Source organism: Plasmodium gallinaceum (assembly GCF_900005855.1).
Source record: "Plasmodium gallinaceum strain 8A genome assembly, contig: PGAL8A_v1_119, whole genome shotgun sequence".
NCBI classification, from domain to species: domain Eukaryota; phylum Apicomplexa; class Aconoidasida; order Haemosporida; family Plasmodiidae; genus Plasmodium; species Plasmodium gallinaceum.
This window is the reverse complement of record NW_021628276.1, coordinates 516,043-529,562: the sequence shown is the minus strand read 5'-3', so window position 1 is coordinate 529,562 and position 13,520 is coordinate 516,043. Positions and strand designations below refer to the sequence as shown.

At 17.2% G+C, this 13,520-nt stretch overlaps 5 protein-coding genes across 5 annotated transcripts; 4 read left to right on the top strand and 1 right to left on the bottom strand.

The window, feature by feature from the left end:
• Window positions 1-263: 263 nt before the first annotated feature.
• On the top strand, window positions 264-2,239 carry PGAL8A_00426100 (conserved Plasmodium protein, unknown function; the record flags this gene model as incomplete). Its single annotated transcript, XM_028672987.1, has 2 exons — window positions 264-804; window positions 1,026-2,239. 2 exons carry the CDS (start codon window positions 264-266, stop codon window positions 2,237-2,239), a joined length of 1,755 nt encoding a protein of 584 aa, XP_028529485.1.
• Window positions 2,240-3,107: 868 nt separating this feature from the next.
• PGAL8A_00426000 (elongation factor 1-beta, putative) lies at window positions 3,108-3,920 on the bottom strand (the record flags this gene model as incomplete). The annotated part of the gene is made up of 1 exon (XM_028672986.1): window positions 3,108-3,920. One exon carries the CDS (start codon window positions 3,918-3,920, stop codon window positions 3,108-3,110), a length of 813 nt encoding a protein of 270 aa, XP_028529484.1.
• Window positions 3,921-5,708: 1,788 nt separating this feature from the next.
• PGAL8A_00425900 (hypothetical protein) lies at window positions 5,709-8,543 on the top strand (the record flags this gene model as incomplete). Its single annotated transcript, XM_028672985.1, has 1 exon — window positions 5,709-8,543. One exon carries the CDS (start codon window positions 5,709-5,711, stop codon window positions 8,541-8,543), a length of 2,835 nt encoding a protein of 944 aa, XP_028529483.1.
• Window positions 8,544-8,916: 373 nt separating this feature from the next.
• On the top strand, window positions 8,917-11,340 carry PGAL8A_00425800 (conserved Plasmodium protein, unknown function; the record flags this gene model as incomplete). Its single annotated transcript, XM_028672984.1, has 1 exon — window positions 8,917-11,340. One exon carries the CDS (start codon window positions 8,917-8,919, stop codon window positions 11,338-11,340), a length of 2,424 nt encoding a protein of 807 aa, XP_028529482.1.
• Window positions 11,341-11,883: 543 nt separating this feature from the next.
• On the top strand, window positions 11,884-13,049 carry PGAL8A_00425700 (conserved Plasmodium protein, unknown function; the record flags this gene model as incomplete). Its single annotated transcript, XM_028672983.1, has 5 exons — window positions 11,884-11,950; window positions 12,035-12,097; window positions 12,186-12,236; window positions 12,610-12,687; window positions 12,853-13,049. The coding sequence occupies 5 exons, from the start codon at window positions 11,884-11,886 to the stop codon at window positions 13,047-13,049; spliced, it is 456 nt and encodes a 151-aa protein (XP_028529481.1).
• Window positions 13,050-13,520: the final 471 nt, after the last annotated feature.

Here is a 13,520-nt window from a genome sequence, read left to right as displayed (position 1 = left end):
AAAAAAAAATAAAATAAACATGTATGTTATGTATATGTATATATATATATATATATATATATAGTAATAATATTAAAATAAGATTTAGTCAAATAAGAAAAAATAACATTTTAAAAAACTGACTATAACAATAAATGATTCATATTATATTTACTTTTTTATAAAAATATATAAAGTTCATTTAAAACTTATTTGAAATACCAATGAAATATTAATATTTATTTTTAATCATTCAAAATTTAGGAGTAAAATATGTAAAAATTATGCAAAGTTATTTAACTAAACATACAAGAAAAATTAATGTCTATAAATTGAGTAACATTAATAATTGGAAGATGATGCCATATGTAAACGAACAAAGATTTTTAAGAAGAAATAATTCCATTAGGTTAGATAAATCTTTTACTGACGCAATTAAAAAAGATGAAGAAAAAAAAAAAAACAATAATGTAATTGATAGTATTTGTTCAGATTACTCAAATAAAACAAAAAATGAATTTAGTTATAATATAATACCAAATGAAATGTATAAAAAAAAGTATGAAAGAATATTATTAATAGAAAAATATACTAAATATGATGATTTAAAAAAACAAGGTTTTAAGGATGATTACATTTTAAAAAATTTTTTTAGAATATATATATCTCATTTTACGCACACCCTTATAGTAAATAATATAATTCATATATTAAGAACAAAATATAAATCTCATGTTTCTATATTAAAAGCTTATAAAAAAAATATAGATAATATTTTTATAAGTAGTTCTAGTGTTTTTTCTCCCGATGCCATATTTAGTGTTGGTAAGTTTTATAATTTTAAAATATCATCTTTTAAAAAAATATGTATCCATTTATACTTTCATAAATATATTTTATTCTATATAAAGATATTAGCTCATATTTATTTAGATATTTTTGTAAATATAGTTATGCATTCATTCATATATACTCTTATAAGTAATAATACATTTTTGTATAAATATAATTATGTAAATTTGTATATTTTCCAATTTTATATTAAGGTGGAGATGGAACATATTTAGAATCAGCCCATATAATAGCTAATAAATATATAATAGATGAAAACACAAATAGAAAAAATAAAAGAATTGAATTAATAGGAATAAATAGTGATCCTAAAGGATCTGAAGGAAAGTTATGCTTAGACTATTTAAATTGCGAACCAGGAGATGAAATTAATTATGATTATGAATCATTTGAGCAATTTGAAAAAATATACAATAGAAGGAAGAAGAAAGCTAATGTTATATTTACTGATGTTTCTAATTTTATCAAAAAATCAAAAGAAAAAGAAAAAAAAAAAGCGATGAATAATGAAAATGAAAAAGTAGAGAAAGAAGAGAAAATTTTTGAAAATATAAGTGCAATAGATAATATTTTACGGAATAATAGCTTGCGTTATGATGAATTAACAGGAGGTCCTTCTCTAAAAAGTTATGATGATTTTCATTTTTATCTCAAAAATAAAAATAACATCAATGAAGAAAAACGAGAAAATGAAGATAATAAAAAAAGTGATTCGTTTCCTGATAAAATTGACTTCTTATCTAATGAAGCATCTGAGAAACATGAAAATTTAATCATTAGTGTTGAAGAATATGCGAAAAAAACTTTAAAAAATTTTTTTGAAACAGATAAATACAAAAAAATATATAGGAAATACATAACTGTTTTAATAAAAAAATCTGATAAAGAAGTGAAAACATATAAAAGTATTAATGAGGTGTATATATATGAAGCAGTAAAAAATAATATATGTACATATATAAATATTGATAACAAAATTCTTAAAAAATTAAAAAGCACAGCTTTATTAATAACAAGTGGTACAGGATCCACTGCTTGGGCATATAATGTAAATAAAATAGATAAGAAAAAAATGAAAAATATAATTGAAGAATTTTTAAATTCTCAAAATGATATTGTAAAGAAAAATATAAAAAATATAAATTTTGACTTATTTTCAGAATACATTAACAGTTCTATTTGTTTCCATCCAAGCAGCAAATACATGAAATGTATAGTAAAGGAGCCTGTAGAAAATAATGTTTATGATTCAACTGATCACATATATAATTGTAAGTATATTAACATAAAAATATGTACTAGTAATACTATTGTTTATATAGATGGTATATATAACATTAAAATTCAACCTAATGATTCTGTTATACTGCATATAAAAGATGATGATTTCATTGTAACTTATAAATAGATTAAACTTTTTTATTTTGTCTTTTGTAAATGTAATTTAAAGTATTTTTTTTTTTTTTTTTCTCGCATTTTCTTAATATTCACTGATTACATTTGTTATCTTTTTAAAAATAAAACATATTTTTAATTTCTTTTTTATATTTATTGAACATATTTTAATTTTGACTTCATTTAATATTATATGCAGTATTCATAAATATATTAATTTCACATTAACGTTTTAATAAAAAGTGTAAGTATATATTAAATAACATATATTTTATTTTATTTTTTTTTTTTTTTATTGTCAATATTTTAATAAATGTTACAATTACTATTTAATCATTAACATATTGTTTATATATTCTTATTTTATTTTCAACTTCAATTTTTTTTCGTTAATAATAATATAATTAAAAAAAAAAAAATAAATACAATTTTATACGTTTTTCTTACTAAATAGAACAATACACATTTAAAAGATGTTAGAAAATATAAATTTCAAATAATTATATTTAGAAAATATATATAAAGCATTTAAAAATATAGTATGATTTGTATTGTAATTTATATTATTTCTTTTCTTTTAAAAATGTATTCAATTCATTTTAAGAAAAAAAATTTCCATTGTAATTAAGTTAAAAATATAAATTTTAACAAAAATTTCACATATCATATAAAATTACATAAAAGCCTAAATTTAAAGTTGTAAAAAAAAAAAAAAAAAATATATATATATATATATATACATGTAATAAGTATATTTTTGTTTTTCGTTTTCATATCTATAATTGATAAAATTATAATTTCTTGTATATTTTTTCATTAATAAGGTATTTATACTTAGCTTTATATATATATATATATATATTTATTATTGCTTTATTAATTTATAGTTTGTTAAATGAAACAATTTCTGCTGATTGAACTAAGAAATCTAAATCATCCTCAACTTCAATATCCTCTGTTTCACTCATTTCATCAGCATCTTCGTTTTCTTCATCTAATCCCAATATCAATGTTCTTTTTTTCCTGTCTTCTTCATTATCTAAGTCTATGTTTTCTATTTTTTCTATCAAATCATTTGTGTTAACAAAATCATCATAAATGATACATGACATTTGAAGTTTATATAATCCAAATGCAACTGGAATTTTTTTTACTTCCTCTCCCCATTTTATATTTTCATCAACAATTTTTTGTTTCACAAGTTTAGAAATTTTAGATATATCTGTATCTATTGATTTCGGCTTTATCTCAATAATTAATATTGATCTATGTTTATCTTTTTCTTTTTGTTGCTTTTTTTTAAGTTCCTCTTCTTTTTGTTTTTTTTTTTCTAATAAAATATCCTTATCACAATCATCATTATCACCAAAAAGATCTATATCATTATCAACATCGTCATCATCATTTTTTGTTTCATTAATTTTCTTTTCTGGTAGGTTGTTTTTTTTTACTTTTTCATTACATTTATTGTATTGATTAAAAATATGAGTAGGCAAAGAACTAATGTGTTTATACCAACGATATAAATGTGGATACTTATCTTTATTTATTGTAGTTGTTATTTGATTATAAATTTTTATATCAGAAGTACTTAACATATAATTCTGATAATATGAATGATCAGCAAAAAAAGCATTTAGCTTATTGTAATCATTTTCTCCTTGAACATTTAATAAATTTGCATTGTTTGCCATTTTTCCAAAAATATAATTTAAATATATTATGATGTCAAAAAACAATAAATTATATTTTATACTGATATAAATAAATATCAAATAAGAAATAAAGATTATATAATTTTATATATTTACCTATAGATGAAAATTATATTTTTTTTTTTTTTGAAATAAAAATAAACATTACATAGATACAATACAATTTATATATTTACAAAATATAACTGAATATATACTTGTTTTTATTCTTTTTTTAAAAAAAAAAAAAAAAAAAAAAAAAAAAAAAAAATTTTTTTTTCATGCGAATTTTTTTTTTACCTTTTTTTTTTTTTTTTTCTCAAAGGAATAAATATAATGAAAATAAATAAAAATGATAATAATGCTTAATCTTAAGTTTAATTTTTTCTTTGTTTTCTTTTATTTAATATAATTTTCATTTTTTTTTTTTTTTATAATGATTTCTGGTTTTATTCAGTAATAATATATTTTTTATTTTATTTGATATTTTCTTATGAATGTATTTTTCTTCAATTTTTTAAAAAAAAATTATTCTAATGATTGAAAAGTTAGAAGTTAATAATTTTCTACATAAATTAAAAACTCAATTTTTTTTTTTTTTTAAATTATAGTTGTAATAATATATCAAATGAGAAAAATTTATTCTTATATTTTTAAATTATTATAATTACATATAAGAAGAATATAATTTTTCATATTTTCTTTATTACTTGGATCTAATAATACATAGGTATTTTTTTATTTTAGGAAAAAAAGAGATAAAAGATAAAAATATCATTTTTTAAATATAATAAAAACAATTTAGAAGTAGTTTAGTCAATATTTTCATATTATTATTTATTGATTATTTATAACAATTAGAATTTATATTCTACAAATTATTAAAAGTGAAACGTCCTAATTTCACAAAAAATATAATTATATTTTCGAAAAAATTTTCATATTTATAATTTTTTTTTTCTTTTTCAAATTTATTTATATTTATTGATAGATGAACTTTTATAGACGTTATATAAATTGAAAAAAATAGATTATTTTAAAAAGTGTATTATATAATTTAATAAAAGTAATATTTAAAAAAAAAAAAAAAGGAAATGAAAAGGAGATTAGATGCTAAGAGTATTTGTGTTGCTGCTATTATAGGAGTGTGTAGCGGATTTTATATATTTTATCCAATTATAAATAATATGAATGAAAATATTAATAATATAAAAGCAAAAAATAACAAATCTGTGAAATAGTATTTTCTTTTTTATTATTTTAATTCTTTTTTTTTTTTTTTTTTTTTCTCTTCATTTGTTTTTATTTTAATTATTTTTAATTTCCGTATATAATATTTTGTTTATAAATTTTTAAAAGAAAGTTAAAATATTGAAAATAATCTTTTATTTAAAATTGTAAAAATAGTATGATCATTTTTCCATTTATATTAAATTTTTTTTTACATATGCATAAATAAAAAAAAAAAAAAAAAAAAAAAAAAAAAACATTATTAAAACATATAAAATGAATAAAGTTAAAATAAAAATGAACAATATAAAAATAAAAAAAAAAAAAAAGACAATTTTAATAAATGTTGTAAAAATCGCAGAGAAAAGTGATGTGTTATTTACATATAGAAATAATAATATATATGTTCATATGCTTAATTTTTTTTTATAACATTAATTATAATTAACGAAAAAAAAGAAATTATGGAAAAATATATTGGTGAATTTTTTAAATTTTAATTTTATATTTTGATTATATAAGAAAGAAAAAAAAAAAAAAAAAAGAAAAATATTTGAAATGGTTATAAATAATATTGATGAAATTGTGAAATTTACAAATGGAAAAATTGATTTTTTTATATTACAAGATAATGCATGTTCTGAAAAATGTCCTATAAATAATCCCTATGATGAATATTCAATAAATAATGTTTTTTTAAAAAAGGAAAAAGAATTTTACAGTAGAAATAAAAAAAAAATAGAAAACTTAGATTATTATATTAAAGAATATAAGAAGTTTAATGAAAGAAAAAAGATACAATTGAAAAGAAAGAAAAATGTAGACGATAATAAAAATGAAAATTTAAAAGAAAATTCTTCTGAAAATAAAAGTATATTTAAATATATAGAAGAAGACGAAGAATTAAATGATAATCTTAGTGAAAATAAAAGTAATGAATTTTCTGATGGTTCATATGTATATAAAAGTGATACAACTGTTTCTCATTGTTATGATAATTTAGTAAACTGGATGTATTGTCGTTTTAACTCATTTAATATTAATATATATGTTAATTCACCAAATAATATATTTAAAGAAAGTAAAAATATATTTATTATAAAAGAATTTAATAAAGAAAAAATAAATGCATTAAAAGATATATATTCAACATATACTGGTTTAAATACAACTTATGGTGTATTTTTTTATACAGTTAACTATTGTATAATGCTTGCTTTAGAATGTAATAGAATAGATCTACTAAAAAACAAAATGAAGAATTTTAAAATTCTTTATAAATTTGAAAATATAGAGAAATATGTTTTTTTAAAAAATAATTTAAAAGACATTGATAATATAGATAAATCGAATGTATACTTAACATGGAAATATCCAAATTTATTTTCGAGTTACTCATTTATTGATGAAAATAATTTTTTTCAAAAAAATAAAACAAAAAAATTATTTAAAGAAAGTTTTTTATGTTGTAAAGATTTTGACAAGATAAATATAGAAAAAAAATGTTGTGAAAATAAGTCTAATGAAGAAAATGAAAATATAAAAAATAAGAAAAGTGATGAGGAAGATATAAGAAAAAAAGGAACAATATATAAATATGATAGAATATCATTTCCTAGAAGAAATTTAGAAGTTATACATCTTAACAACAAACTAAGCTTAAAAAACATTTTTGCTATTTATCCACAATTCTATTTAGATGATTTAGATTATATATATATTAAAGATGTAGGTGATATACGAAAAATAAATAACAAATGCATTGAGCATGATGAAAAATTAAAAAAAATTAAAGTTCTTCTAAATAGGAACCAAAATAATAACACTTTCATTGATGACACATATAGCAATTATCTATATTTTAGAAAAACAATTCATAATTTAAAATCTTCAATTTTACATTATGATAATAATAAAAAATATAAGAAAAAATTATTAGACGATTATAAATTTATATATAAAAAAATTAATTCAAATTATATAAAAGAAGGAAATCAAAAAGGAGAAAAAAAAAAAAAAATTTTTCTACTTTTGAATAAGGAACTAAATTATTATCCTTATTTTTTTTATGATAACAAATACTCATATCATTTTAAAGGGTTTTCTTATATAGGTGAAGATTATGGTTACCATGAATATCAGAATTACTATATTCACAACATTGAAAATAAAATATATTTCGTTCTCCCATTAGCATACAACTACACCTTGATATCAATAAAAAATGAACCAATTTGTTTAATAAGAGGATATGGAAAAAAATTTTCTTTTTATTTTCCTTATGATTATAAAAAAGGTGAAGTAATTTATCCGCAGGATTTCGAACAATCAAATGAAAAGTATGAAAAAAATGATAAAAAAGAAAATTATAAAGAAAGGCATGTTGAAAATAATTTAAATAAAATATATTCTCTCTCATACAACTACTTTGATGACACCATTATAGCAGGTTCAAAAAACTGTATTTTCATTTTTGATATACATGATCCTATATTCAAAAAAAAAATTACTCTTCTAAACAAAGAAAAAAAAAAAATTGGAAAAATTACTTCTATTTGTTTGGTTCATTATTATGAAGAACTTCAAAATAAAGATAATGAAATACAACAAATAAATTTATCAAAAAATGATGAATTATATGATAATAAGATAAATGAAACAAAAATGAAAAATAATAAAGTATATAGCAAAAATATGGGAAGAAAAAAAGAAGAAAAATTCTTGTCTAAGGAGCATTATCAATGTAAAAGTTTAATAAAAAAGTATTTCAGTAAATATGAAAAAATAAAACAAAATATATTTTTCATTGGAACAAATAAAGGAATAATTTATATGTTTAATGAAAAAGAGGAAATATTAGATGAAAATAAAAATAATTATATTATAAGTAAAACATGTTTTATAACTTTAAAAAATTCATCAGTCATACAAATTATGTATTATGATGAAAAAAAAATAATAGCAAGTTCATTAAACGACATATTCATAAGACTATATGGTTTAAATAGTAAATATGATAACACAAAATTTTACAGAGAAAATAGAGATAATCAAAAATACCATTTTGACATATTAAAGGATTTTCTTTTTACTGGAGACTTATATGGGAATATTTTAATTTATGATTTAAAAAATAAAAATATGATTTTCAAAAAAAAATTAACATATTCTCCAATTATTTGTGTAAGTATTAATAAATTACTACCATTGATGTTAATTGCAACTTCTTACAATTATTCTCACAGTGTATCTAATTATATATATAAAAAAAATAAAAAGATAATTATTAATAATGCTTATAAAAATAAAGGTATAGAAAATGCATCTAAATCAATTTTTATGACATCCATGAGTTTATGGTATATTTATGAGCTATATAATTTATATTCATAAAAAGTAAAAAAAAAAAAAAACAAATCTAAAAACTATTTTTAATTTTTCAAAAATTATATATTTTTTCAACTATTTCCTTGTATATTTTTTTTTTTTTTTTTTTTTCTTTAAAAATATTTGTGGAATTTTTTTTTAAAAAAATATAAAAATTTTTTTTTTTGTATTAATATTTATGTTCTCCAAAACTTTTTAGTTGTAAGATTTCTTTATTTTTCATATTTTATATGTTATACTTTTTTGTATTTTATATCATATCAAATTAGTAATTCAAACTTAGAAATATCTTAAAATTACAATCTTACTAATCGATATAAAAATATAGAAGAATGTTTATTTTTTCAAAAGGAGAAAAAAAAAAAAATTAAGTGAAAATATGTTTTATATATATTTCATTAATTCACCAAAATTCTGTTATAATCAGATATATTATAAAAGAACTATAAATAAAGAAAAATTATTTCTAATTAACAGAAAAAGCTTTCTGAAGAACATAAAAGAAAATGACACTATAAGAAATAATCATAAAATAAATATTGATGAGCAAAAAAATAATAAAAAAACCAGAGTAACATCTTATATTTTTAGTAAGTTCAGTCATATTTTTAATGAAAAGAATAATTTTCTTAAAAGAAAAAATATAAATTTTCTTGAGAATTTCTCTATTCATAAAGATTTAAAAAAGAAAAAAATAGCCTTGTTAAAAGCATATAAAAAAAAGCAAAGATATTTAAATTTTTCTAAAAATTATCTTATAAATGAAAAAAACAAACTAAAATACAAAAAAGTATGTGTATACAATAATTATTTGAATGTAAAAAAAAATAAAAATAATAATATTTTAAAAAAAAATTATTCTAGTGAAGAAAACTCCAATAAAAACAATATATATAATGGAAACAAAAGTAAATATTATTTAAATGAAAATGATAAAAGTAGTAAAAATGTACATGATGGTTATGCTAGTTCAGATAGTGTAAACTACATTTTAAATGAAAACACATTAGTAGAAAATAATACCAATTTCGAAAATAAAGATATGAATGAAAAAATAGATAATAATACTAATTATTCTTTTATATTTGACACCAACGATGAATATGACCCTAATAAATTTTTAAATGTGTTATATTTTTTAATTGAAAAAAAAATAGATATTAACGATTATATAGAAAAAGAATTAAATAGAAGAATGACATATTTTATAAAAAAATGTAATGATATTAAAATGATATTTTTATTGTTGCATACTATGAATAAATTAGTTTGCATAAATAATTTAATTAACAAACTACATGATCATATATATAAAATTCAAGATTCTGAATTGTTATCAATATTTGTACGTATTCTAATTAATTCAAATTATCAAAATAAAAATTTACTATTTTTTATTTTAAACAAATTAAAGGAAAATATAAACTTAAACATCTGCTCAACATTAACAGTCAGTAATGCATTTTATAGTTATTCAACATTGTATCAAAGAAATTTAATAGACTTAGAACAAATTCCCTTACAACAAATAATTCAAATAATTTCTAATTATTATAGTTCCTTTTCATATATACAGCTTCTTGAAATAGTTGATGTTTTTCAAAATTTTAAATTCATTAATAAGGATACAGATAAAATTTTATATAAAAGCGTATCGAACTTATTTTATAATATAGGTAATTATTTTATTAATAATGATATAATAAAATCGTTAAAATTTAAAAATATTAAAGAGCTTATGTATTCTTATGCTAAAAACAAAATATACCATGAAAAGTTATTTTTATACTTATATCCCCCCTTATTAGAATATATAAGAAAACTTAACCATAATATAATAAGAAATAAGTTTTACACATTTTTAAATGTTAAGGATTCTGATAAAAGTGATTTGAATGAAAAACTAACAAATAAAATAAAGCTAGATGATAGCATTAAAAATGAAAAAGAACAGAAAGATATAAAAAATAATTTGTTTCATGATGATAATAAAATATTAAATAAAAATTATGAATTAATAATTGATGCTAGTAAAAATGTTACTGATATTTTGTATTCTTTTAGTAAGTTTAATATGTACATAGATGAATTATATAATGAAGTTTTATTATTTATGCAGAATTTTTATAAATATATAGATTGTTCAAATATGTCACAATGCTTAATATCATTTACGAAAACAAATTGTAACATATCAATGCTTTTATCTAAAATCCATTATGATAAATTCAATGTTAATTCTAATTATAATAATTTTTTTAGATATGCTAGCTCTATTGATTTAATGAATTTTCTACTAGCATTTAGTAGAAACTTATATTTTGAAAAAGATGTATATAATATAATTTCTGAGTTACTATTGAAAGGAAAAATTTATTCATTAGAGGCTTCTGATTTAATTAATATTATTCATGCTTATAGTAAAATTTATTATATAGATGAAAAGTTATTTTTAACTGTTGATAATATTATTTGTTCTAGACTTGATAGAAATGATAATTATTTAACAACAGAACTAGCTATTAAGTATTTAAATGCTTGTGCTAAGTTGTCTTATAAAAATGAAAAAATTATTTATAAAACAATAGAAATATTACATAGATATAATTTTGCTAATATAAAAATATTTGATTTATTTAAAGTTTTAAAAAGTATTAAAAAACTAAATTTATCCTTTGAAAGTTTAGAGTCTTATATTAAAATGATTGCACCTAATTATGCTTTTGATTTTTCTAAATATACTAATTACTACTATAAAACTACAAAGGATATTCATATAAGAAAAAAAAAATGGATTTGGTAAATAGCTATATCAGTGAAAAAATATATATACATTTCATCATGAAAATATATATTAATATTTAAATATAAAATATAATATACGTAAAAAAAAAAAAATTTTTAAAGTATCTATAGGAAAAAAATTAATACATGCGATGATAAAATGTATGTAAATTTTTAAACATTTTTTTTTTTTTTTTTATACATTTAATCTTTATTATATAAAAATTAAAAATAAAAAAATTAATTATAATAAAATAAAATTTTTACAATTGTTTTGGTTTAAAATACAACATCAATTATAATTTTTTAAAAAAAAAAAAAAAAAAAAAAAAAAAATTAACATTTTAAGATAAAAAGAACTTGATCATTTTTAATTTTTTGTTTATTCATAAGTTTTTTTATATTTTCTTATAAATTTTTAATTAACATTTTAATAAATATATATATATATATTTTTTCATTAAATGAAAAAAAAATTATTTATTATATGGTAAAATTAATATTTTAAATAATAATAATATAATTATTTGAAAAAATTACATTTCTTTAAAATAATTCAAATATGGCAAAAGGACTGAGATCAAAGGTTAAAAGAAGATTTAGAACAATAAAAAGAGTTCATGTAAATGGTAACACTACATATATATAATATGCTTTTATAAAAATTAACATAAAACTTTTTATACTCTTTATTTTTCTTTTTTTTAATATAGAAGTTATAGAAAAGCCTAATCTAAAGAAATTAAATAACAAAATAAAATTGATGCTAAATAATAGTTAAAATAATGAAATAAATAAATACATAATAATAAAATATCTTATTTAATTTTTTTTTTTTTTTTTTTTTTTATATATTTAATATAGAAAATATATATGAAGATTTAATTAAACCACCAAATAAATTTTTGTATCCAGGTAAAGAATACTACATAAATATGTATATATATTTTTAATTATATAATTATTAAAAATTTTATAAATATTTAAATGTCTCAAAAAAAAAAAAAAAAATGTATATATGAATTAAATTAAATAAAGATGCACATCAATATGAAAAAAATTAAAAGGATAAAAATTTAAAAATAATGTGTAATAAATTATATCACTAATTGTTTATATATATAATAATTTTATGAGATATAAATGTTGATATAATAAAGAAATAGTAGTATATATAGAATAAATTTTCATTGAAAAATTTAAGATTTTTTAATATTCTTTATTATTTTTATTTTAAATGATAAAAAGAAAGAAAAAAATAATATCTAATGTATCCTTTTGTTTATAGAGGATGAGAGAGCTGTAATACCACAACATAAAGTTACAAAAAAAATTGATTTTCGGTCTGAAGCATTACCATTATCCGGTATGTAGTTAACTTTTTTTAATTTTTACGTTTTTTAAAGATTTTCATTTCATTTTATATTCTTCGATTTTATGTAGATTTAATATTAGAAAAATTAGCGAATTTATATACGTATAATATTAAAAAATAATATCAAATTTTTATTAATATATATTTTAAATATAGGTTTAGTAACCGTAGGAAATAGAAGAAAATACAGCTTAAATGAAAAAATTGAATTAAAAAATGAAATGGGAAACAATCCTAATTTTTATGATAATATAGAAGTTAGTAAAATTATTGATGATATGCACAAGAGATCAAGAGAAGTAATGAAAAAAATTAATAAAAAAGAAGATAAAAATGAAAAAAGAGATTTTTAGTTATTTCCTTTTCTAAAGAGGCTTTTAATTATGAATACCTTTATGCCCTTTTAATTTGATTTATACATTTGCTTATTTATTAATATGTTTATATATTTTATATACAATATTTAATTATAATGTGTATTTTTATAAATACATATATGTCTACTTATATATTTTTAATTTTTTTAAATACAGTAAAAATTTTATAAATTTAAAAAAAATATAATTTTTTTTCATTTTTAAGTAACATATAAAAAAATTTTTTACTTTTTTGCATTTAAAAAATTTTAAATGTATTTAATTTTATTTCTTAAGGTTTTTTTTATCGTTTAAAGGAATTTTTACTGCGGTAATTCTTGTATAAAAATGTTCTTAAATAACAAAAGTTATCGCATAGAATTCTTACAAAATAGTATTAAAAAATAATTCCTTTAACATATAAAAATTAATCTGGTATTATTTTTTCCTACTTCTTTTAAATGGTTA